The sequence below is a fragment of the Schistocerca piceifrons genome, chromosome 1, assembly GCF_021461385.2.
Source record: "Schistocerca piceifrons isolate TAMUIC-IGC-003096 chromosome 1, iqSchPice1.1, whole genome shotgun sequence".
Lineage (NCBI taxonomy): Eukaryota > Metazoa > Arthropoda > Insecta > Orthoptera > Acrididae > Schistocerca > Schistocerca piceifrons.
The window spans coordinates 509,650,839-509,678,506 of NC_060138.1; the positions used below are offsets into that span (position 1 = coordinate 509,650,839).

A 27,668-nucleotide genomic window follows, 5' to 3' on the forward strand; every position below is an offset into this window, starting at 1 on the left:
CAGATGAGTGACATCAGGTAAATGTTGGCCACTACTTTGCTCCATAAACTACCCCAGCAGTTTAGCCCAGTTTCTGTCTCAGTAGGTGCCATGGTTTGTTTACTGAGGTGTCGTGCATCATCACTGGCTGGGTGCAGATTAGTAAGTGTGCCCCTTCCCTACTCCCTCATTATCACTACTTCTCCCCTTCCTACCACTCCTCTTGGCTTTGCTGTCAGTGCTGCCACCACTTCTTGCCACTAGCCTAGCAGCTGCCGATAAGAGGCAGGGATGTATGAGGAATGGTTTGTTTGGATCTGATTTTCAGAGATTGTAGATGCAACGGCTATAGAGAGCAGTCATGTGTGCATGAATTGTGTTTGAGTGATTGTGTGAATGTGTGATGTGCTCTCGTTTTCTGACCAAAGCTATGGCTGAAAATTTAGTTGTGAGAGTGTGATTGTCTTTTCTATGTACCTGTCTGTGGCTCAGCAATCATCTTTACTATTCTCATTATTATTGAATCTCAGAGTATTTGAACAAGTTATCTGTTGCATGGATTGATCACCATGATCTCATTTCATCATCATAATGCCTGTGGCTCATGAATAGCTGGCCACCTGAGTGGATTTCTGCGATGGGCCAAAATCGCAGGCTGTTTCTATGGGTATCTGTAATGGATTGGGCCTGCTGATTGGAAGTTATTTGATTCCCACTAATGTGCAGGCCTTACCTGTCAGATCTACTCTTACTGATCTGCCTGCAGGCCGGATCTGTTTGTGTGTGGTGTAATGCAACAGATTTTAATGTTTTACCTATGCACCCAGGACTGTGGTACTCTCAGCAGGCCAGAAGCCATTTACGATGGATTTCAGGAATTGTGACTGTCTAACTGCAAGTACGTTGTACAGTTTGGAGTTTTATAGACATTTTATTTATTCTAGAAATTTTGACACTTCAAAATTAGTTAGAAAGTATGGACAGTAAGAAGAAGAAAATTGTGTCAGTCGCTGGCAGTTTGTATGCTATGCACTCATATATTTCTAAAGAAAAATCGCAAAATATCTGTAAAATAATGAATAATGGGTAATAACCGACAATGACAAACTTAGTAGGACCAACATTTTATTGGTGGTCACCTACGGTATTGGTTTACACAATTCTTCCTTGCCTTATCCATTTCTTTCGAGAGGCCTACTTTTTTGTGAGGTTATTTCTGAAATCAGTGAAGATATTTTAAATCTATCTTGTGACTTCAAAGAATTGCGAATTTTTGTCACCAAATGGGTTTCATTTTATTCCAATAAAATAATATCAGTGGTCTTAATGAAACACACATACCATTTGGCTTGCTTAATCCATCTAAAAACAGTTCATTCAAAAGATGTTGACATTAGTACATAAGATTTTTGCTCGGGAACACCATCTATTTTCATGTTTTTTATTGATATTTTCTTGTTGGCACTATTGTTGCTTGTACTGTAGCTGCAAAGACAGATCGTCAACTTAACGTCTTAACTTACCCTTGAGATCTCAAAATTTTTCAGGGCAAAATGCTGAAACTTGTCTGGAAATCAGGGAATTTCACTTGGGGAAACTTGGGGCAACCCTGATGGTGATTGCACTTGATTCCCTGATTGCAGCGAAGTGATATCTGGCGCAAGTCTGTTGTAGATTTCTTGCATACTGTGGACAACAGCCACTACTGGAAGAGATGGCGACCCCGCCATAATCACCAGTCACAAAGTTCAGCACCACAATCTGCCTATTTCGCAGATGGGAGGACTTAGAATTCTTTCCCACTAGGATCAGGGCATCTCAGCATTTCTCACATTCCTGCAGACTGAGTAGGACCTACCTGGATGGCAGGCCAGTATCATCGAACCTCATGGCAACATGGCAGCCGTCATCACTGTACGACGGGTGACAAAGTAGGGCGGTGAGCAGAAGGGGACAGAGCACCTCCCAAGATGGCATGTGTAAGTTCAGTACACACACCACCATCACTCGCTGCCATTACTTCACAGATAAAGCCAATGCAGGGAGCACTTCAAGTTGCACACCACCAGTGCAGCAACTGGGTGGAACAAAGTGTGTGGTGTCAGGTGTTTTGAGCGAGCTGAAGGTCGCTTATGACATGATTCCTCAGTGAGCATTGACATACGATGCCAACCACAAGTCAAGACGCTACCTGCATTTTCATGGAAATAAATGGCTACCAACGATCACAGGTCACTACCATCTTTCTGAGGAAAACTGGCAAGGAGCGAACTGGGAGTGTGTCTTCTGACACAGAACCAATCTTTTTACGCCCTCCCAGAGCCGTCTCTTGCAAAATTATTCTCAGGGGAAGTGGTCATGCTTCTGATGTTGCAGAATCTGCATCAGAAGGCTGTACGAAACATTTTGTACAGAGCTATACCAGTTACGACAATTCTGGGGTGAGTCACCGAAAAGCTTTGTTTCTCACACAAGTATGTTTTGGTGGTGACCATATCCAGAACAATACAGTGAGTTCAGAGTTACTTTTTGCAAAGCCTAGTACCTGAATTTAAGACGAATTATGGTAAAGTTTATTTTCTACTCATAGATAATAATGTTTGTAATTTGTCTAGGCACAGAGTGCCTTGTGATGGATTTGTTCCCATAATACATTCCACTTGCAATATGATCATGCAAAAGAGATCTTATTTAAGTGTCATTGGGTTTCAGTGTGATAAAGTAATATGTAAATGTTCATACTCATTATAATGTATATTGTGTGGTGTATAAGGCTTATTGTGATAGAAAGAGAAACTGCACAAATATGGTGCAAAAATGAGCAGCTACTACAGGGACATGGCATCAGTTCTAACAGAACAGATTGTATTATTAAAAGAACAGAATGAGCAAATGCCACTGGCAGTATTGATCCATGGATCTTGTAGCTGCTATTCTTACTTTCCTTTTTTATAGCAAAACATTTGAGGATGCCATTATTTTTATTCAGAATGTGTTATCCACAGCCATCTTATGCAACAGGTCTGCACAAACATCACTGTAGATGGCCAAATTGAGCTTGTCAGGTGATGCTAAGATATACAACATGTACCATAAGGTTTTCGTAAAGTAAACACATTAACAGAGTTGGCAAATGGTTTAAAGCAACAGTATAGAAAACAAAATAGTGCTTGTTTCTTTTGAGAGAAGTTAAGTACTTGAAAACAACTGCCAAATGAGACTGTTGAAGCATTTTCGGACAGGACATGCAAGTTGAATGCCCAAACTTATGAGTTGACTTACAAACCGGCGGCTAATGCAGTTTGATTGAGAGAGGCTGAGGATAGGGTGTGGTATGTGCTTGTAAGAGGGATTTCTCCAGAATTTTCTCTCAGAGAGAAAATGGAAAATTCATAAGATGTAGCAGCAGCACTGCAGGTAGCTCATTATCTGCAAGATAGATAATGCTACTAAGTCTCTGAAGATCAGGAAATGTTTGTGTCAAACAGAGAATATTATCGCTGCTGAAGAAATGGTCACTTTAAAGCACGGTGTTGCCAACTGTAATGTTTTAATTGTCAATGGATTGGTCATAAGGAACAAGAGCATAGTTCAAAGAAACTGGGTAACTATAATGGGAAAAAGAAATCATTAAACAACAAAGGGAATCTTCTTTCCAGCGAGAAGTGTTTCCGTTAAATAGAAGTGCATTCAGCATGCATGCAGAGACAGATTGTTTGTTGATGGCTTGTTTGAAAGGGAAACATATGAATTTTTGGTAGATGCGGTGGCACACACATTAGTTGTCAATCTGGAACTCGTGGATAATAGTAGACTACAAGAGTCAAGCTGTAGGTTGCTCACAATAGACGACAATGCAATTCATTCAGTCGGGACAATATGTCTCCATTTTAAAATAGGAAACACAAGGTTTCATGAGCAAATGGAAGTGTTGCCACCTGTAGGACAAGGTGTCACTGCGATACTTGGGTTAGATTTTGTGGTTAGGCATTGTGCTAGAATCAACCTTGGGCAATGGACAATTGTACTCGATGGTAGGTTATTTCTGTTGGGTATTACAGTTGAAAATGTTTCTACATCACAAGATGCATCCACTGCAAAAGTGGCATTGAATAAAATGTTTATAAGTGCATTAAAAGCTCTTTTGCATGACATAGTACCAGCAGGTACAATAAAACTAATCTGGGTTCCAGTAAATAGCAACAGTCCACAGGGTATAGTATGTTTGGTAGAACCACTGACAAGTAATGACCTGCTTGATAAGCAACATTGTTTTGTACATAGATGTATAGTGCATAAAAGCGATATTAATGGTCAGGTTGTGGTGCCGATAAGTCTGGATAATTTTGGGGGAGATGAAGTGAATCTTCCAAAGGGGTTGCTGATAGCCTTGTTAGAGGTTCTCGAAGAGAAAGATATTGAGGGTTCTGGGGTACAAGGTACAACAGAGCGAACTGTCGACATACCGCATTGCAAGAAAAAGTTAAACACCTTCAGGGTGAAGATGGGTCATCAGTGGAATCCGTGTTAATACAATATAAAGATTTGTTCGATCCTCAGGAAGTGTTACCTGCTTCACTAAACAGCATGGAATACCAACAGGCAACCATCCCCTAGAATTTAGAAAACAGTATCGCCTACCTAAGAATTTACAGCCTTTAGTAGAGGAAATGGTGAATTATCAGTTATCAGATGGGATTATAGAAAGTAGTGACGTCTGTGGTCGGCAAATATCATGAGTGTGGGTATTAAGTCAACAGAAGGAACAAAGAAATGCCAGTTTTGTTACAAATACAGATTCTTAAATGAAAAAACAGCAACAGATGTGTACCCGATTCCTAATATTACTGGCACATTAGATAATTTTGGTTAGTGAAAGTTCTTTTTAACCCTAGATTTAAGAAGTGGATATCATCAAATAGAGGTACACCCTGTGGTTAGACCTAAAACACCATTCACAATAACTTCTGGTCACTACCAACATTGCAGGATCCTTTTTGGGCTGAAAAACGCACCAGCTACATTTCAGTGTTTATTAGATGGAGTTCTCAGAAGTTTAAAATCAAACAAATGCATGGTGTATCTTGTCAGTATAATTATATTTGCAAAAACCCCAGAAGAGTATGTTCAATATTTGGAGATGATATTTGACATGGTGAGAGAGGCTCAACTTACGCTTAACATTGATAAATGTCACTTTGCACAATCACAAGTAAACTATTTGGAACATATAATAAGTCAAGATTGAGTAAGAACTGATTCACATCTTACATCAGCAATACATGACATTCTGGCCCCTCAGACAATTAAACAATTACAATCTTTCTCTGGATTAGCAAACTACTATAGAAAATTCGTGAAGGGGTTTGCTGAAATGGGACACCCACTAACGAAATTAGTGTGGAAAGTTATTACATTTAGCTGGACAACTGAGTGTCAGACAGTATTTCAAAATTTAAAAGTTATATTAACTTCAGATCCAGTTATGATTTTTCCATATTTCACTAACGAATTCTTATTGTCATGTGATGAAAGCGGTACAGCTTAGTGAGTGTTTTTAGGGCAAATCATTGGTTGGAGAGAACACCCAGGTGCATAAGCATCTCGCCAGCTTAATAAGACCGAACGAAATTATTTTACCAACGAAAAGGAGATGTTAGCATTAATATACAGTATTTCTAATTTTAGATATTCACAGTGATTACTGATCATGGAGCTTTAAAATGGCTACTAGCTCTAAAAGATCCTTCAAGTTGTCTAACTAGGTGCACTTTGAAACTAAGTGAATTTCAATACCGTGTGAGTCACATACCGGGTGTTAAGCACACAAATGCAGACCCACTTAGTAGGAAGACTGGGCTATTGCAAGTCTCTGGATTTAATCTAAGAGATCTGAAGAAAGCACAAGCAAATGACAAAGGTTGTCAAGTTCATTGCAAACAGCCACAGTTTATCATACAAGGTGTGGTTTTATATAGGTCAACCAAGTGTGGACTGCATGTTGTACTTCCAGCAGCTGTGTGGACAGAAGTACTACAGCAAGCACATGATCATATGTTATTGGGTCATGGGGGGTAAGAGAACAATGGATAAAATAGTAGCAGGAAGGTCCTGCTTGAGAATTAGATGTGCTGATGTTCAACAGTATTTCAAAAGCTGTTTTTCTTGTGCATAATGTGCTTATTTATCTCATCAAAAGATACAATTACAAAGACTAAAAGTCCAAATGATAGGAGCAGATATTTTGGGTCCATTTTACAGGAGTGAATCATAACAAGTATATATTAACAATTATTAATCACTTCTCAAGGTATCTGGTAAGATCAGAAAGCAAGCACACAGTAGCTCACACTATGGTAAATCATTGGATTCTTAAATTTGGGGTGCCACAAATGATTATTACAGACCAGGAGACAAGTTTCATATCCGATCTCATTAAGCAGTTGTGTCGCTTACTGAAAGTGAAGAAATCACAGGCAAGTCCATTCCACCTACGGACAAATGGTTATACAGAAAGAGTTTATTGGATTATATCTAAGATCCTAAGCATTACGTGAATTCTCAACACCTAGACTGAGACATATATTTAGATTTTGTAATTTGTTCCCATAATTCAAAAACTCGTACAGGAGCAGGGTTATCACCTTACAAGGTCGTATATAGATGAAAAATATCTTCTCCATTTGATGTGATTCAGCCGAAGTAGGGAAAAGAAGGTGTATACATCATGGCATTTGCAAAAACTCTAAAGCAAGTCTGGCAAAAGATAAAACGGGCTAACGCAAAAGAGCTAGAATGTCAAGAATGTGTGGGGTTAAGTAAGAGGAGTTTACAACAGTATTGGGTAGGTCAGTGGGCATTATTGCAAACTGGGCATTATTGCAAATTGGGCATTATTGCAAATCCTTATGCTCTCAAGGGTAAGACAAAAAAGTTTTTGATGAAGTTTCAGGGTCCTTACCAGATGGTTGAGGTAAAGTTGTCTGTAAGTTACAATTTCCTAGATGAACTTCAGTAGTCACCTTTTCAAGGGCCATAGATTTCTTTCCTCAAGTACCGGCAGAGGTAGCATATATTAGAATTAAAAAGCAAATGACTAAAGAAATGCTGATCGGGGCGGCCGAACGGTTCTAGGTGCTACAGTCTGGAACCGCACAACCACTACGGTCGCAGGTTTGAATCCTGCCTGGAGCATGGATGTGTGTGATGTCCTTAGGTTAGTTAGGTTTTAGTAGTTCTAAGTTCTAGGAGACTGATGACCTCAGAAGTTAAGTCCCATAGTGCTCAGAGCCATTTTAACCAGTAAAGAAATTCCGCAGACTGGGCCATACAGGTTGAGGTCAAGGAATATATAGTTGTGGATGTGGAGATGCATAGGTAACAGTAGGATTTTTTCCTTTTTTTCATTGATTCATGCAATTTACATAGGAATATAGGTATTTTTATTGTATTCCCAGTTTTTTCTAAGGAGGTGGGGTGTACATACAAATTATTTCTTCTAGGTGAAGGCAAGAGTGACGCCTATATGAAGTATAGTGGGTGTTATGACTTTGCTCATCATTAGAGCAGAAGGAATTGTCAGTCAGCTTTTACAGAATGGAGTTTTGTTCATGCAGCAGCCTGATGAAGTCCTCACGAATCATAGGTGGTTGTTGAGACTGACATTCAACATGTGGGAGGTAATGGACAAAGTGAGGAGACTGCAAGATATATCTTTAGAAGTACTAAAGGAAATGAAATGGAGCACCATGATAGGGGATATGCGAAATGAATGTTATGAACTTGGGTTCTCCTATGATAAGCTGAGAACAGTTGCGGCAAGTGACAGGTACAGTACCATATTCTCTTGTACAGAAGAACAGGGGACAGCTGAATGCTGGTGGGAAACTGCTAAAAACAGTGTTAGGTGCATCAGATAGTGATGATATTTCAAGTTTGAATAGGACAATCGGCCAAATGCAAGAAGTAGCGAGGCGTACAGAAACAGTAATGGATTGGCATATGATGCAAATTATATGTATGGAGCAAGGGTTGTTAAATGTAACTAAAGCATTGCATAAATTAACAGTGGAATTACAGCAGTATGCTAATGACACAATTATTACCATAAATATGGATTTAGGTATAATATAGCCTCATCTGAAAACAACAAAGTAGGCACAGCTAGGCTAATGAGAAAATTAGCAAACAGTGTAAGTGATGCTAGAATAGAACTAGAGAAAATTCAAGAAGCTATCCACCATAGTGCACATAAACAATGAAGCACTGCAATGCTAGCACCTTACATTTTTTTGCAACAGCTATTGCATGTGAAAAAGGATTATTTATTACATGTCTTCACATGTTCCTTAGTTAGTTGTTAAGTTAACAATATTATGAAAAGGAAAGTTGCTACTAAACATATACCAGAGACACTGGGTCGCAGATGGGCACAATAAAACGACTGTCACAAAATAAACGTTCGGCCACACACACACACACACACACACACACACACACACACACACACACAAACACACATACACACGAACGCAATCACACAAATGCAACTCAGATGCACATGACTGCAGTCTCTTGCAGCAGTGCATGATGAGAGTGGCAACTGGGTGGGGATAAGGAGGAGGGAGGCTGGGACGGGGAAGGCGAGGGATGGCAGGGTGTTGGTTGGAGACAGTGAAATGCTGCTGAGGACCATGCAGGGACGAGGTGAAGAGAGGGTAGGGCAGCTAGGTGTAGTCAGGAGGTTAGACAGAGGGCAGGGGGGAGGAGGGAGAGGGGGGGGGGGGCTAGCAGAAAAGGAGAGAAGTAAAAAGACTGGGTGCATTGGTGGAATGAGGACTGTGTAGTGCTGGAATTGGAACAGGGAAGGGGCTAGAAGGGTGAGGATAAAGACTAACAGAGGTTGAGGCCAGGAGGATTAAGGGAATGTAGGATATATCACAGGGAGAGTTCCCACTTGTGCAGTTCAGAAAAGCTAGTGTTGGTAGGAAAGATCCATATGGCACAGGCCTTGAAGCAGTCATTGAAATAAAGGATGTTGTGTTGGACAGCATGCTCAGCAACAGGGTGGTTCACTTGTTTCTTGCCCACAGTTTGGAGCTGGCTATTGATGCAGACAGAAGCATGTTGTTTGTCATGCCCACATTGAATGCAGCACAGTGGTTGCAGCTTAGCTTGTAGATCACATGACTGGTTTCACCGGTAGCCCTGCCTTTGACAGAATAGGTGATGTTTGCGACTGGACTGGAGTAGGTGGTGGTGGGAGGATGTATGGGACAGATCTTGCATCTGGGTCTACTACAAGGATATGAGCTATGAGGTAAGGGGTTGAGAGCAGCAGTTGTGCAGGAATGGAGGAGCATATTGCGCAACTTCGGTGGATGGTGGAATACCATTGTGGGAGGGGAGGGAAGAATAGTTGGCAGGGCATTTCTCATTTCAGGGCATGACGAGAGGTATTTTCCCTCTTCCTCCTCCAGTCTCGTCACGAACATCACTTATCCCATCAAAGGCAGGGCTACGTGTGAAACCATTCATGTTATCTACAAGCTAAACTGCAACCATTGTGCTGCATTCTATGTGGGCATGACAACCAACAAGCTTCTGTCCGCATGAGTGGCCACCACCAAACTGTGGCCAAGAAACAAGTGGACCATCCTGTTCCTGAGCATGTTGTCCAACACGACATCCTTTGTTTCAATGGCCCCTTCACAGCCTATACCATATGGCTCCTTCTCACCAACACCAGCTTTTTTGAATTGTGCAGGTAGGAACCCTCCCTGCAATATATTCTATGTTCCCATAACCATTCTGGACTTGACCTTCGTTAGTCATTGTCAGCATCTCTGCTATATGGTGAATAGCAACTTTCCTTTTCATAATATTGTCACATTCCATCATGGATTTTCCATTGTATTAATTAAATTATCACTATTTGTCCTGCACAAGTAGATCAAACAGATAGCCATTTGTGTGAAGTACAGTTAACTTTGGGAATTAAGGGTGCACCAAAATGTAAGAAGGTAGTTATGAAGCCACAAACAAATTTTCTCTGTGTCGGAAATTGTTGGATTTATTCTGTATACGAGTCACAAATAGTAGTAGTGAACTTCAATAAAAACAGGACTTTTATAGGAATAACAAGAGTAGAATTACAGCTTACTGGTATTTAATCAATGGGACCTTCATCTACCAGCAGCCATCATGGGGACTGCAGTAATTACTAATGTGAAACTGACATTGTATTGGCCAGAAATTCCCTTCAGGTTATCTATTCAGAGTAATCAGTTTCTAAACTACACACTAGATGCTACAGTACAACTTTGATTAATGAAGAAAAAGAACAAGCTGCTGTCGATCAAATATTGAGACATGTTCACTGAGGGTGAAAGCAGAACACAATTGTCATCAATGTAGCAAGCACTTGTATAATCACAGTACTAGCAGTAATTTATGCAGTTTATCTTTTCCTTGGGAGTGAAATAATGAAAGCAGACATAAATCCCACACATGAAATCCCTCTAGAATTGGTTGTACCGGAAAGGAGAACAGAAATTGTTGGATAGCATAAGTTGATAAAGAATTCTGTAAGTGGAATAAGATTATTATATTAAAGGTTAAGTTTTTTCATAAAAATTCAAGACGAATTTGTTTTAGGGAAGAGGGATATGTTGTATGCCAACCTCATACGAGGCAGTAAAAATTTTTAAAGTTCCTGATTGAAGCTATCTCGCTACATTTCACTATCAAGACTGAGTCAGACCAAAACACAACATCGTCATTTTTGGCGAGCCTGGCAGGATGTAATGGGTCAGAGTAGCCTAACAGGGTCACATCACCGTCGTTACGTAACAAAAGGAAGGCTAATGTGTAAGCAACAAATGGTGCCAAGAGCTTTTACAAACCAGTTCTGTACTATAACAAACTCTTTAAGCAAGCAAAACAGAAGGAAACCCACTGATACCTTCATAATAACAAGTCCTATGCAATCATGATGAATGACATCAGATAAACATTAATCACTACTTCGCTTCATAAATACCTCAGCCGTTTAGCTCCCAAGGCAGATGGTCAGCTGGATCAGTGGTGTATATGACATTCACACTTGATTCCTTGATTAAAGTGAAGTAACGTCTGGCACAAGTCTGTTGTAGATTTCTTGCATACTATGGACAACGATAACCACTACTGGGAGAGGTGGCTACCTCGCCATACTCGCCAGCTGCGAAGTTCAGCACCGCAGTCTGCCTCTGTCACAGATGGGGGAGGACATGGAGATCTTTCCTTCCCACCAGGATCAGGATGCCAGCATTCTTGGCATTCTGGCAGACTGAATATTGCCTACCTCGATGGCAGGCCAATGTCATTGAACTTCACATCAACTGTCATCGCAGTATGACGGATGATCAGCAAGGGTGGTGAGCAGGAGGGGACAGAGCATCTCCCGAGATGGCATGTGTAAGTTCAATATACATACCGTTGTCACTCACTGTCACAGTGCCGCAGGTACAGCTGGTGCTGGGGCCACAGCAAAGGGCAAGCCACCAGTGCAACAACCGGCTCGAACAAAGTGTGCAGTGTCAGGTGCCTTGAGCAAGTGGAAGGCTGCTTACGACACAGTTCCTCAGTGGACATTGAAAGATGATGCCAATCATGAATTGAGGCACTATGGAAATGAATGACAACCAGTGGCCACAGGTCACTATCATCCTTCCAAGGAAAACTGGCAAGGAGTGAACTGGGAGAGTGCCTCATGATACAGCACCAACTTGTCTTACACCTTTCCAGTAGTCTCTTCTTATAGTACTATTTTCCCGACCACTAATGGCGTGGCAGCAGGGCATCAAGTGCAGTGATATGTCCTTGCATTCATGCACTTTTTGTTTTGCGTGCAAATTCGTACGCACATTATCTTTCCAAACTGGGCTTTGCCAGGTGATGTGCAATATCATTTATCGAAAATTGGTAACATTTTCGATATTTATATGCAAAAAATAACACTATTTCAAATTACCTCTTATAAAGCAGAACTCACTTGTATATTCGCATTGATAGCAATGAGTAAATTTTTCAGGTCCCCAGGCATTGCTAAAAACTTTTCATGCCCGTTCCACCCTACAGTTAGCATCTATCCACCACATGAGATGAGCTTTGTGTGTCTTTAACAATGGTTGTTGTGTATGGTGCATGAGGGACATGGCACATAATAAACTGAGGTGACGGAAGTCATGGGATAGCAATATGCAGATACACAGATGGTGATAGTATCAGTTGTACAATTTATAAAAGGGCAGTGCATTGTCAGAGCTGCCATTTGTAGTCAAGTGACTCATGTGTAAAGATTTCCAATGTGGTTATGGCCACATGACGGGAATTAATGTGGAGTGGTAGTTGGAGTCAGATGCGTGGGACATTTGATTTTGGAGTAGGGAATTCAGTATTCTGAAATCCGCAGTGTCAAGTGTGTTCCATGAATACCAAATTTGAGGCATTACTTCTCATGATGGCCAATGCACTTAACAACTGAAAGCAATGGCGTTTGCATAGAGAGGTCAGTGCTAACAGACAAGCAGCAATGTGTAAAATAAGCACAGAAATCAATGTGTGACGTGTGACAGATGTATCCATTGTGACTGTGCAGCAAAATTTGGCGTTAATCAGCTATGCAAGCAGAGTATGGCTCAGACCACCCAAAGCCATGGACCCAAGTTATTAACAAGGCACTGTGCAAGCCAGTGTTAGCTCCAAAATGTGTGGACTATGTCTACATGGAATGAAGTTGATCCACTGGCCCAGCTGAACTGATCGTTCAGTGGAAATGGTTATTTCCAGCTACTTGGAAACTATTTGCATCCATTCATGAACTTCATGATCCCAAACAGCGATGGAATATTTATCGATGACATTGCTCCATGTCACTGGGCCAGAATTTTTCTCTGAAGAAACGATTTAAGTTCCATTCTATACTTTTGAGCGGCCTACATGCGTACAGAGCCACACTAATTAATAAAGATGACGATAAATAACGTATTGGAAGAGGCATGCAAGCTGGTTCGGAGATATTCCAAAAAGCTAACAACTACAATAAAGTTTAAGTAGTTAGTACCTCTTAATCAAAGGTTGTCGCTTGTGGTGGAGGCTTTGAACAGATGGACAATGAATGGTTCACAGTACTTTGTTCAGCATCATCTGGCAGCGTGGGGAAACTTGCTTCAGTGACATGCTTGGCGGTAAAGGGTTGTCACAATGGTCAGGAATAGAATTATAATACACCTGGCTGATACCCCTGACAAACACTGTGCTTCTCTGCACTATTTACACCACACTGCACACAGTATTACAGGTGCTAATACTGGTGGATAAACTGGGTGTCAGTATGAGGTTTTGTGCAGCCGCAGTCAGGGGAAGCCCCTCTAGGGAGCACAGGTCGGGATGGTGATATGGAAGATGTGGTAGCACCCCTCTCATTAACTGAGCGACGATGAAACATTGACACTGGACGCCAGTGCAAAATCTGTTGTCACGCATACTTCGGTGGAGTGCGGCAGCCGATGATGTGGGCCAAGTGGTATTGCTTGAGACGAGCTGCTGAAAGCGTGATTGGGAAGTGTTGCCTCATTGAAGCGACAGAAGAGACTGCACAAGTGATAGTTTAGCATGTGTGGCGACTGGAAAACATGCCAGTCTTAAGTTCTACCTCCGATGGAAATAGCCGACGAGGGTGCTGGGGATATGCAGTGCTACCTTTGCTGGGAGCACATCACTTGTCACTGGTTTTCAGCCAGTGCAGCATGTCATCTGCTGGTAGAGGTGGATTCAAATGAAAGGAGTTGCTGCAAAGCTCCCTCCTTCTGAGAGCAAAACACTGATGCCGACTGCACAGAGGGGTGTTTATAACTAACTGAGGATGCTTGAAGGGGGCAATGCACTGGGTATCACTGCTGTGCCATGCTTATGCTGTGGTTTCTGGTGAGAGGAGGGGTATCGGCAGGTCTTGTGCGCGGCATTGGGAGCATGTGAAATAGCATCTCTGCTCCAGTGGTGCAGGTGATAGCAGGTGCAGATGTTAGCAGAGATGGTAATGACACTATGTCGAGAGTGGCAGCCACTTGTCGGAGCAGGACAATGTTGGTGTCGGCTGGGGCTGTGAATAGGGCAGTATGGTTTTGACATCAGGGTCCCAGGCACTGGGGGATGTGTCAGTTGCATAGTTGGTTGGCAGTGGGCCAGAGGCAGTGTCAGCTGGCGGTGTGTTGGACATTGCGTCAGGGGTGACATTAGCCGGTAGCATGTCGGGAACAGCTTAGGGGACAGTGTTAGCTTGCACTGTATCTAGGTGGTGGTGGTGTGACTGGGTCAGTGGTAGGTGGAGTCATCTCCGCATCGATGGTGCTCTGCTCGTTGGTCATAGGTGGCTCTAGGATGTAAGCTGGCTTGAGTCTGTCTATGGAGACAGTTGTTGTGGCCCTGTTTAGACGTATGGAGACCATCTTGTCCTCATGTTGCAAAACCAAGTGTGGGGTCAAATACTGAGGGTGGAGTGGCGGCTAGTACACTTCCATGTGAAGCACAATGTATACCTGAAGCAGGACATGTTTTTATGATGTGAGGTCACAGTGGATGAAGGTATGATGCTCAGCATGCCATTGCCGAAGTGTTGGTCTCAGCTGACCATGAAGCCTTCGTACTGCTGCAAGAAACTTGAGACTCTGCTTTTGGGAGTAAGTTGTGTCGCTTCCAAAAAATTGCTGGGAATGGCGATGGCTGTCTATATAACTGCTTGCTGGTAGAAGTTCCCAGGTTGATTCTGCATGCAATCCACAATCCTAGAAGTACTGGGGGCAGGGCAGCAGACCATGCTGTTAGCCGCAGGGTCACAGCTGGTGGTATGGTAAAAATTGGAGCCACAAGTGGCTGTCAGAGGTCAGAAGAGGGCCAAGATGAACTGGCACCAGTGACCTATAGTGATGTTGCGAGGACATCCAAAGCGGGACACTCGGGTCTGGACAAAAGCTGCAGCCACAGTTTTGGCTGAAATGTCGGGGATGAGGGTTGCTTCCAGCCAATGCATAAATCTCTCAATAATTGTCAGCAGGTATCAACATCCATTGGAGGAGGGTAGTGGGCTGACAATATCGAAGTGTACATGTGTGAACTGGAGTTGTGTATGTTTGTGTGTGTGTGTGTGTGTGTGTGTGTGTGTGTGTGTGTGTGTGTGTGTGGAGGGGGGGGGGGTGTACGGTTGGAGCTGGATATGGATCTTAGCTGGAGGTTGAGACCAGAGTCAGCATTCTGAAGGGTGTGGGCCAGGTATGGGCCACCCTCTTAAGCAGTAGCCAGGCCATTGCAGTCTAAGGGTTGGGTGATAGCACAAGAGGGACTAAGGCTATCTGTCACAATGGTATTGATGCTGGAAACATGCCAGTTGTCAGTAGTGAGTTGTGAGATACACTCATGTAGTCTAAACTGTCCGGCTGTCATGTGTTCTATGTCTTTTCTGCAAAACCCAGAGATGAAGGGACATTGGTGTGTAAAGATTGTAAAGACATGTCTCTTGATTGAAGATCGGAAATAGTGGACAGGTTTGTGGACTACAAGCAACTCATGGTCATATACTCCCCAGTGAAGTTGTGGATTAGAGTGCTAGGACAAAAAGAAGGTGAGCAGTTACCAGATGTTCTGCACGCATCTGGTTTGCATCTGCCACTTTTGTGAGTGGGCCACTATAATGAGGCTAAGCCAAAAGGATTGCATTGGCAAGGTCTCATTTTGTTTTTTTTGGAGCTCCCCATCATGGCCTGGGTCCAAGGGAACACATTTGTTTTTATTACCACATAGTGCTGTATACTAAGGGGATTGTGGATGGCAGCGACATCCTCAAGATGGCGCCAGAAAAAGTTGACCAAGCTGATGAAATGCCAGTGGCCTCTGAAAGCAGTAGGGTGTGGAAAGTTCGCTACTGCCTGTACTCTATGGGGAGGGGGCAGGAACCCGAAGTGGAGACTTAAGTGTCCAAGGAATTGGACACTTCACCCTGAAAAGGCATTTTGCCATGTTGAGGATCATTCCAATTCTGCAGGTGAGAAATTTTCTCATAAGTGTTCTTGGTGTTCAGTAGGGTCCCTGGAGTAGATGAGTATACCATCTGGGTGGGCAAAACATCCCCGTGTGCCCAGAGGATGTTGTCCAAAAATCTCTGCTATGTTTGTGTGGCATTGTGGAGGCCAAACTTCAAGAAATGCTTTCTCAAACAGGCTGAAAAGTGTGATTATGGCTGTTTTATCAATGCCCTCTGGGGTGACTGGGATTTGTGTGTAGGCTTTTGTGCAGTCTGCCTTACAGATAGCAGATCCTGAGATGGTGTCATTGTAGGTGCCAAGGAGTGGGATGGGATAGTGGTCAGGGATGGTGCGGGCATTGAATTTACAGTAAATGCTGTAAGGATGCCAGGAACTGTCCTCCTTTGGGCAAGGTGAAGAACTGAAACCCAGGGGCTTTTGGAATGGTGAAGTTTGTTAGTGATGAGTAACTTTTCAAACTACTTTAGTGTGATTTTGTGCTTGTGTTGTGTGTGTGTGTGTGTGTGTGCGTGTGCGTGTGCGTGTGCGTGTGCGTGTGCGTGTGGAGGGGGGGGGGGGGGGGCATGGCAGAAAACCTGGGGGCCAGGTGTAGTGGCAGTGTAATGCAGAGTGCCTTGCTGAATGTTCTGGAGGGCAAAGGGCGGCTGGATGAGGAGGGGGAATTCGACAGGGAGCTGAGCTTATAGGCCTGAAATCGTTAGCTGTTTCACAGCAAAACACAGGAGCTGCAATGGACTGACTTATTGGAGGTGCTGTTGATTAAATGACACTTTGCTACATCGGCCAAAATGTCTGTGACTATGAAGTCCACACTGAAGGCCTAAATCGAATGAGCAGGTATGCATGTCTTTAGATGTCTAGGTTGTTGGAAATGGTGAGGAGGGTAGAGGGAGGACTGGGATGTAGGAGTAATTTGTGGGAAATATGCATAAATCAGAGTTGTTGTCCATGAGGTAGTGGAGAGGGGAATTAGCATCATTCAAATTCTGTATGAACAGGTACTGTGAAGTGATACAGCAACTTGGTGCGCCTGCTGCTGGTCATTGCTGGAGTTTGGGGACTTGGTGCATGGTCTGCAGTTGGTGGTGGTCTCGCCAAATGTCTGGTGGTACCAACAACCATAGTTCGCAGTGGTTGTCAGGGGTACAATTAAAACACAGGAGCTTGGGGTGGGATGAGAGGGGTGGTTGAATAGCCAGCTAGAACCATGGGGAGGGTAGCCAGCATTCCATGCTGCAGCCATGGTATGGAAGGAGTGTTAAAACGGCCAGGGATGGAATGAAGTAAACTCAGCTGGTTCTCCTAGCACTTCCCCACACTATTTACACTGCAATGCACACAGTATTCATGGTCTTAATATCAGAGGGATGAACCGTGCATCTGACATCAGGCTTGGTAGAGTCGCAGTCAAGGGAAGCCCTTTGAGGGTATATGGCTGAGGGAGTCAGAAAAACACTGACAATGGATGATGGTGCAAAATCCTGCTGTCCACGCATACTCCAGCTGAGTGTGGCAGGCGATGACTGGAGCAACGTGGTGTTGTGCAAGATGAGTTGCTGAGAGCGCGGCAGGGATGTGTTGTGTTGTTGAGTGAAGGTTCAGCGTGCATGGCGTCCGTAAAGTGTGGCATTCTAAACTCTACCTCTGGCAGAAGTGACCAGCGAGGGTGCTGGGGCATGCGGTGGTATCTTGGCTGGCAGGCGCTTTGCTGATCACTAGTTTTTGGTCAGTGCTGCCAATTGTCTGCTGCTATAGATGGAGGGGAATGGAAGGAGTCGCCAAAATGTGATTGGTTTGAAGAACTTTTTGGACAATTCTAGTGAATGATTTGGCCCTCCAAATCACCCGATATGAATCCCATCTAATATTTATGGAACATAATCGAGAGGTCAGTTTGTGCATGACATCCTGTACTGGTAACACTTTTGAAATTATGGATGGCCATAGAGGCAGCATGGCTCAGTACTTCCACAGGGGACTTCCAACAACTTGTTGAGTCCATGTCACATCAAGTTTCCGCACTAAGCTGGGCAAAAACAAGTTGAACACAATATTAGGATATTCCCATGACTTTTGTCAACTCAGTGTACACCATTGACAGTGGAAATACAGGGTGGTCCATTGATAGTGACCGGGCCAAATATCTCACGAAATAAACTTCAAACGAAGCTGTGAGGACGGCGTGAGTTGTGCTTGGGTAGCTCAGTTAGTAGAGCCCTTGCCCGCGGAAGGCAAAGGTCCCGAGTTCGAGTCTCAGTCCAGCACACAGTTTTAATCTGCCTGGAAGTTTCATATCAGTGCACACTCCGCTGCAGACTGAAAATCTCATTCTGGATCAAACGAAAAAACTACGAAGAACGAAACTCGTCTAACTTGAAGGGGGAAACCAGATGACGCTATGGTTGGCCCACTAGATGGCACTGCCATAGGTCAAACGGATATCAACTGCATTGTTTTAAATAGGAACCCCCATTTTTTATTACATATTCGTGTAGTACATAAATAAATATGAATGTTTTAGTTGGACCACTTTTTTCGCTTTGTGATAGATGGCGCCATGCAGTGAACACGCATTTGTTGGTGAATGACATGAGTAATCTGGCATGTTACTCTGTCTTCAACATTACATATTTTGCTAGTGGTAACATTAATACTTTGCAAATGAATAGAAGTACGTCGAGTGACAGAAAAAGTGAAACACCCACAAACATGGTTGGATGTCAATGTAACTTCATACATATAAACATCATCAGTTGGTATGTAAATGTTTGGAGAATTGGAATTCTCTGTGGCAAGTAAAAGGACCATCGTAGTACATCTGATCTATCCGTGTTGAGTGTTATTACCAAGCCTGGTAGTGTGTGTAAGGGTTATGAACATTGTCAGATGTTGAATGATCTATGTGAAGGATACATAGATGTCAAGTACTTGTGTGAGACAGTAATATCAACATCAACACGTGAAAGAGTTTGAAGGGGACTTCATTGGGGGGGGGGGGGGGGTCTACATTTGGGTGTTTTTTTAAAACTGGGCAATATCCAGATCTGTTGTGTAGTCAGATGTGACAGTGGCCTGATGTTGGACTATATGGGAATGTGAAGCCAGACGTACTTGTTGCCAAGGTTCCAGTTGACCATATCTAACCACCACAAGGGTGAATTGCCATATTGTGTAATGAGCACATGTAACCCCATCACATATGCATATGCCATCCAAGAACAAGTAACGGACTTTCTGCAGCATTCTGTGTCATTCTGTACCAGTGACTGGAGACTAGCAACAGCTGGACTGGGGAATTGCATGCCTATGCATTGGCCAAAATTAACACCACAACAGAAATGGCTGCATTTGGAGTGGTGCCATGACCAGAAAGCTGGGGCTATTGGCAAATGGCTCCACATTTGTTGGAGAATAAGAGACTCTTACACCATCGGTGTTGTATGCAAAACTGTTGACTTTGTTCCCTCGGCAACATGTGTATGTAATTGTGATTGAAACTGTAATGGATACTGTGGATAAATGTGTGAGCTGGAGTTATTATATTTAATTCCTTTGAAATATTAGTAGTAGCACCATTTGGTGCCAAAACCTGGTGTTATAAGAAGAGATTATGTGTTATTACTGTTGACGGAGAACATTTTGAGACTTACATCTCGAAATACCATCATGCCATGTCATGTTCGGTTCATACAGATAAGTCTTGGCATTTGCTGTGCTCCACTCACTGACATTACTGGCTATAGTTCGTGTATGTGGTTTTACATAGTACATGCTTGTTGGTGGCAGAGCAATATTGTGCATTTGCCATATTATTCACACAATATAAAGGGGACTCCTAATTCATTAGCAGAGTGCGGCACGATCTGTTAGCAAACAGTGAACTTTCCTAAGGGTTGCTCAGGGTGAATACTGCACAGCTGCACCATCTCTTAATGACAGCGGATATCCCATTATGGGGGTGACTGTACAGCCACACCCTATTGGCACTAAACAAAAACAACATGCCATATTGGAGACTGGAGCTACGATACTGCCCAAACTGAGGCACAAGTGGACAGTTCTAGGGTTGAATGCTACACATTCAATGTTTCTATGCCAGCAGAGGAAGTCAGACACTGTCAGGAGTGCCTACAGGAAACTTTAGAAGAACTGATCACACTCAGTGAATCAATACAGGGTTTGCTGGATGACACGGAGTATGAGGCCGACACAGAAGCTTTTGAAGACTACACCAACAAATGCAATCACACCATCCGGAAGGTGAAAGGCCTTTTAGGAGGAACACATTCAGGGGATAGAAGTACAATTGATACATATTTGCCAACCTCAGCAGCTTGCCAACATGCTTATGTGGGCATCAGGATAAGACCATCGGGCAGAGCACAAAGTCTGTTGCGATGACATACTGATCAGTGGGCCTGATTCCCTCTTTGGTGAGTCAGTGCTCCAAATACTCCACTCCCATCTGAAAAAACTTGCACTTCTCTGGTCAAGAACACAGGCCTGTATGCTGTAGGGTCGTAAAAAGGGTGCAGGGGTTTTGAATGAATGGTCCGGGCAGCGTAATCATGTTACAGTTAAAATATGCATTGTCAGCTCTTCCAGAAACCTTTAAAAAATTTTGGGGGCCGAGGCAATGCCATATGGGAGCCGCTCGTACTTACACAATCCAAAAGGCAAATTAATGACAACACTGTTCTGTGATTCCTCATTTAAAGGTAATTGGCGGTAAGCATTAGTGAGGTTGATCTTGGGGTAGTATTCCCCTCTAGCAGGTTTAGTGAGAAGGTCTTCTGGCTGGGAAGGAGCGTAAGTTTACACCTGTCATGGAGCATTAATTATAGCCTTCAAATCTCCACACAATTGGAGAGAAACACTGGACTTTCAGTGATGACTAGTGGAATGGGCCATGTGCTAGATTTCACTAGCTCAATAACTCCAGCAGTCTGGAGACAATCTAGTCCTTCACAACAGCATGTGAGGTAACAAGAATTGGACTGGTCAAGTAAAACACTACATGGCGATCAACTGAAGGGTGATGTGCACCTGAAAGTCTGTAGCACTCCCAAAATCTGGCTGAAATACAGATGAAAATGCAGTGCAGGTATTGTACAGTTCTTGGAAAGGGACTACAGTTTATGACCATGACTTCATCAGAAATAGAAAACCCAAACAATGTAAAGGTGTCAAGGCCAAAAATGTTGGTGGCAGATGAGTTTCTGATGACAAATAACTTGATCAGCCACATAATGCTTTGCAGTGATCAAGAACTACTCACAAAGAGGAGTAGAACCCCCTTGGCCAACAGATGCCATGAGGGTGGAAACAACGTGTGTATGCCCAGTTGTGCATATGTTGCCTGATTTATCAAAAAACTGGTGGTCCCTTTGTCCACATGGAGATGGATATTCTGGTGGGAAATGCAAAGTATGAGAAACAATTTCTATGGTAAAGGGATCGTCTGAAGGGGCTACTGAATGCAGCACATGTACAGTGTCCTAGCATACTCATGGGACAGGATGGGAGTGTGTTGCATGGCTTTGACACACTGAGTGAAGATGACCATCTTTGCCATATGTATGCAAGCCGCCCAAAGATCAGGACAGTTTGCTCAGCAGTGAGTGAAAAACAGTGCAGGCATAAAGGGAGTGGCACACCTGACCATTGACAAAGATGATGGAGGCTCGGCTGACATAAAGATGTTGGACAATGACAGATTACAACGTTCCTGCAACTTGTTAGTTGTAACTTAAGCACTGGTTAGAGAATAATCACAAAATACTGCCCTCAAACACTAAATTACTGCTTAGTGTTACACCTTTTTTAGGTTCCGATACAAAAGGGGCTGCTGAGAATTGATTACAACACAGTTTCAATAGAGATTAGGAATATGCACTTAGTACATGGATAGGAGGACTTTGGATAATTTAAAAAGTCAAAGAACGATGTCCAAAACATATGTGACATTGTTTACTTTGAGTTTGTATAAAATCCAAGCTTTATGCTATGTAGCTCACATTTCAATGCCTGAAGATTAATTATTTTCTAGTTGTATTCTGTATCATGCAATTAATTTTATAGTATAAGCAAGGGAATAATGTTTACTATTCTTAACCCGATAAAAAAGTTATGTGCTCAGCAGTGTAGCTTTTGATATCACAGTTTGCATTCTAAGAGCACAATATTATCCATTAGGAGCTCAGCGTTTTCAGAATATGACTACGAAACTGCTACAAAAGACACAGTAAAAAACAAAATTGTTAGTATACATTAAATCTCTCCAAGTTTAAGTCATAGATTACATATGCTCAATATGGCTACTGATTGTGATGTGAAATATGACAGTATGCTGTATTAACTCTTCCCTTGTATGTTCCAACATGTTGTGACATCTCTAGTCACAATGGATTTTTTTCTCTATTACAGTCAGTAGGAGAGGGCACATGTTATTTTTCATGAGACATTGAGTAAAGATGCATGTAGCCAGCATAGAGGAGCTAGTTGTCATGGCCAGTGACGTGGTCATTGCAGTGGTTGTGTTCCATTGAGAGCTGAGAGAAAGGGAACTAGCTTATGTGAATATTGTTTGATAGTTGCTAGAGTGCTCTGTTCTACTTGGGAAAGAATGAAAATTGCACAGATAAGAAAATTATTTAATAGATATCAATTTGTATGTGTAACAAAATCTGAATACAAAATAGCCATACTGTGTGTAAAAGTAGTTTGCTGATGTTGCTGTAATTATTGCACTTAATGGTATCCATGAGTATTAGTATGTGAAAGTGCCACAGAACACATCCATGTAACAAGCCTACATGGAAAGGTGTTTCCAGAAATGTGCTCTTTTCTCCAAGAGCATATTAATGGACAATTGAACAGGAAAGAGGGTATGCTGATGTTAAGGGCTGATTCAGAAGAATACTACATACAGCTGTTTCTTAGTGCAGTTACCTTATAATTTGAAATCACATGTGTGACTGGCACATGTTGTAATTATGAGTTTCAGGAGTAAACCAAGTGCGTGGAAACTGTTAACTGTATCTTCAGTTTACTGCGAAGAACTTACATTGTCATGGTGTATATCAACACTTACATCCACAATCCTTGTGTGCAGATGTTCCATATTACATAACTTTAGAGGGGCAAATATATGATGTTTATGTAATGCCATAAGAAAAATTGCATGGAGCTGTACTGGGTGACAATGTATTTGCATAAGCATTATTGAGCAGAACGGGGAGCAGTAGTGCAGAAAATTGGTTTTATGATTACTCTTGCAATGAGTAGCAAGCCTATTTAGTACTTACCTTGTTTTTGTAGATTATTTGCTGCTCTGATAGTCATCTCGATAATGTCTAGGGTATGATTTTCAGGTCTTGGCTTTGGGATGTTAGTTATTTCCACTTATCACATGCCAAACAATCAACTTCAAGTCCTTCCAATTTGCACTTTTTTGATAAAGGCAGTCTTTCGCATTATAACATTATAAATTGTTTCAGATTTTTCTTGAAAATCACAATTTGGAATATAGAAAATGTACATAGCACACATCTAATTCACACTACCATATGCAACTCTAAAAACATTATATATTCTGCCCCAGTTCCAAACAAAGACTTGGTTACTCCGTTTCCAAAACAAGACTTGCCCAATCCACCTTCAAGACAAGACTAATTTCTTTGAAAGTGAATCTAAGACACTTTCTGGTGTGAAACACCAGTGATATACTTGTATTTTACAGCATTATTTATAAAAATAAAATAATTTTATGTTACTGAACATAATTTTGAAATGGAGTTTCCATAAAGTGTATGATGCTCGTCACATTCCAAAAACGACCTTATACTTTCTTCCTTGTGACTGTTTTTATGGAAACTTGTAACAGTTTATCATTCAATTGATTGCAAAATGTTATTAGAAGACTATATAACGAAATATTGCATAATGCACAATCATTGTCAGTTACAGTCAAATCAAAGAAATGGAATTTATAGGATAATTAACTTCTTTAAATTCAGAGATTAAATTGGTACCCCAAAATATTACAGAAAACGTAAAAAGCATGAAATATTTATAAATACTCTTGTACCATCCATCAGTCCCATAGGTTCCCTTTGTGAACATCGGATTTGTATTTTCAGATAAAACATAGCTGGAAAAAAAGAATGAAATTGCAAATTTTGTTAATCAGGCTAGGTATTGTAATAAAACACTGATCAAAGCTCCATGGAAAATAGGTTCATTCTATCATGAAACTCAGTGAAGATGAGAGTAATTCAGCAATTGCCAGTAACAATACTTGATACAGTTTCACATAATGTCATTTGCATAGAATACACTAGATCACTCTCTGCAGTATCTGCAACATACAACTCTCACAATTTGTGTCCCCCCCCCCCCTCCCTCCCCCCAAGGGGGGGGGGGGGAATTTTGGTGTACATCTCTTGCACGTATTCCAGATTCCCTGCAGGTTGTGTTTCCACGGTGCACAAACATACACTATCACTTAATTTGCTGTGCCATCCATAAGCTGTATCATCTCATTGAACTTCTGTGTGGTATATTGTGTGAAATCTCCAAACAGGCACAGTTGGTTCATGTTTGGCAGATTTAAAGACATACAATGTTCCAGTCAATACCATCTTTGCTATGGTCTGCCTCCGATGCTTCCTTTGCCTCCTCCCATATGCCTGCGAGTGCTCCCCCCCCCCCCCCCCCCCACACACACACACACACACACACACACCTGTAGTGACCTGTGGGCATTTGCTGCAATTACAGTACAGTGGGAATTATGATTCAAAATGTGGACAGATCCGGAACTGATTAATTGCAAATCTTTTTGCTTTGTCTCATCTTGCTGCAGTCATATTCCAAAGAACTAGATGTATTTATGAATGATGACTCAGTTTACACTGTATGTTGCTATAAATGTGTAATAAATTGTAGAAGTGTTGCTTCAAACATTTAGTGTCTGTAAAATTTTAACAACTTGTATATATATACTTCTGTGAAAGCAGCTAATATTGGAACTGATTGCGCGCAATCTCGCATCATATGAGGATATGCTGAATGAATCAGTTTGTGACACCATGCTGGAAGAACTGAAGAAAGCATACTTTAATGAATTTGTCAAGCCTTCTGCATTGAACAGGTAAGTAGATTACTTTTATTTTCAATTTAAAAAAAAAAAAAAAAAGTCTTAGTCTCGGTTTGAAAAGCTGCCACTTCTGCAGTTATAACAGTGTACATGTTTTTCTTTTATGGCATTGCCGTCATTGATGTTGAATTTATGGCACACTGGAAACCCAAAATCTCTCCTCTTAAATGAGTATGCTACCTCATCATTCATATTTTTTTATAGTTTCCGTTCAGTAATAGTAGACAAGTGATTTGTGTTGATAAATCTCAAATTAATGTAGTCTATGAAGCTATCCTGTACACATATATTATATTATTTGTTGCAAGTTGAGGATAATGTGATACAGTGAATATTAGTATGGCACAGTGGATGGGCATCCGTAGAAATTTATCCAAGTGGAAGAAATGTTATAAAAATTTATATTTTTTATGCAAGTGATTCAGTGAATTTGGTAATATGTCTTACCTCAGAAATAAATTCAACTGCAAATACACAAAATGTATTGTATGCCAAAAAGGTGATAGTTTAAACTAAGAACTTTTCGTAGGTAGATTGATACCTAAAAGATTGATACCTAAAAGATAAGCATACTTAATTAGTACATGCAAAGTACTTCTTTTTACGAGGGCAGTTGAATAAGTAATGCAACACATTTTTTTTCTGAAACAGGGGTTGTTTTATTCAGCATTGAAATACACCAGGTTATTCCCCAATCTTTTAGCTACACAACACTATTTTTCAACGTAATCTCCATTCAATGCTACGGCCTTATGCCACCTTGAAATGAGGGCCTGTATGCCTGCACGGTACCATTCCACTGGTCGATGTCGGAGCCAACGTCGTACTGCATCAATAACTTCTTCTTCATCCGTGTAGTGCCTCCCACGGATTACGTCCTTCATTGGGCCAAACATATGGAAATCCGACGGTGCGAGATCAGGGCTGTAGGGTGCATGAGGAAGAACAGTCCACTGAAGTTTTGTGAGCTCCTCTCGGGTGCGAAGACTTGTGTGAGGTCTTGCGTTGTCATGAAGAAGGAGAAGTTCGTTCAGATTTTTGTGCCTACGAACATGCTGAAGTCGTTTCTTCAATTTCTGAAGAGTAGCACAATACACTTCAGAGTTGATCGTTTGATCATGGGGAAGGACATCGAACAGAATAACCCCTTCAGCGTCCCAGAAGACTGTAACCATGACTTTACCGGCTGAGGGTATGGCTTTAAACTTTTTCTTGGTAGGGGAGTGGGTATGGCGCCACTCCATTGATTGCCGTTTTGTTTCAGGTTCGAAGTGATGAACCCATGTTTCATCGCCTGTAACAATCTTTGAGAAGAAATTGTCACCCTCAGCCACATGACGAGCAAGCAATTCCGCACAGATGGTTCTCCTTTGCTCTTTATGGTGTTCGGTTAGACAACGAGGGACCCAGCGGGAACAAACCTTTGAATATCCCAACTGGTGAACAATTGTGACAGCACTACCAACAGAGATGTCAAGTTGAGCACTGAGTTGTTTGATAGTGATCCGTCGATCATCTCGAACGAGTGTTTTCGCACGCTCCGCCATTGCAGGAGCCACAGCTGTGCACGGCCGGCCCGCACGCGGGAGATCAGACAGTCTTGCTTGACCTTGCGGCGATGATGACACACGCTTTGCCCAACGACTCACCGTGCTTTTGTCCACTGCCAGATCATCGTAGACATTCTGCAAGCGTCTATGAATATCTGAGATGCCCTGGTTTTCCGCCAAAAGAAACTCGATCACTGCCCATTGTTTGCAACGCACATCCGTTACAGACGCCATTTTAACAGCTCCGTACAGCGCTGCCACCTGTCGGAAGTCAATGAAACTATACGAGACGAAGCGGGAATGTTTGAAAATATTCCACAAGAAATTTCCGGTTTTTTCAACCAAAATTGGCCGAGAAAAAAAATGTGTTGCATTACTTATTGAACTGCCCTCGTATATTATCAGTAAGAATATTGATGCCACCTTTTTATCTGAAATTGCATGCCCATAGGATTAAACCCAGCGTAACCAGTGAGTAGGGAAATCAAGGTAGAAAAATGTTCACATTAAATATTTTTGCTCGTTTACTGTTAATATTATGCCAAAACAGTGTATTGAGGAAGTTTTGTTGGTTACTAAGAAAAATAACCCACAAAAATGGCACTAAAACTTATTGGCATGTTAAAACTCTGCTGGACTGGGACTGAAATGCAAAACATCACCTTTTGCAGGCAACGCCACATACATCAGGTTTTCACAGTGTGATTGATTAATGGTGTGCAACAAGGTATCCTACTGAATTGTTCTTTCCATTTTATGCACAATATTTTGATGATCGACCCAGCATTCTTCTTAAGGTACCATGAGCTTTGCTGTCATGTATACTCACAGAACGTGAAGACATGTAGACTGGTTGCTGAAATATAGTTCATAAACTGAAAACAACTTGGCAGAACATCT

At 42.0% G+C, this 27,668-nt stretch overlaps 1 protein-coding gene across 2 annotated transcripts in view; it reads left to right on the forward strand.

Annotated features, from left to right (window-relative positions):
* Positions 1 to 27,668, forward strand: part of LOC124796652 (nardilysin-like) — a 381,435-nt gene that overhangs the window by 217,584 nt on the left and 136,183 nt on the right. The window contains exon 14 of one of the 2 annotated variants that reach the window (XM_047260712.1): positions 25,076 to 25,212. In XM_047260712.1, coding sequence (XP_047116668.1) covers positions 25,076 to 25,212 — 137 coding nt within the window. The remainder of the gene's footprint in view (positions 1 to 25,075; positions 25,213 to 27,668) is intronic. The other variant, XM_047260713.1, reaches the window with a different exon arrangement.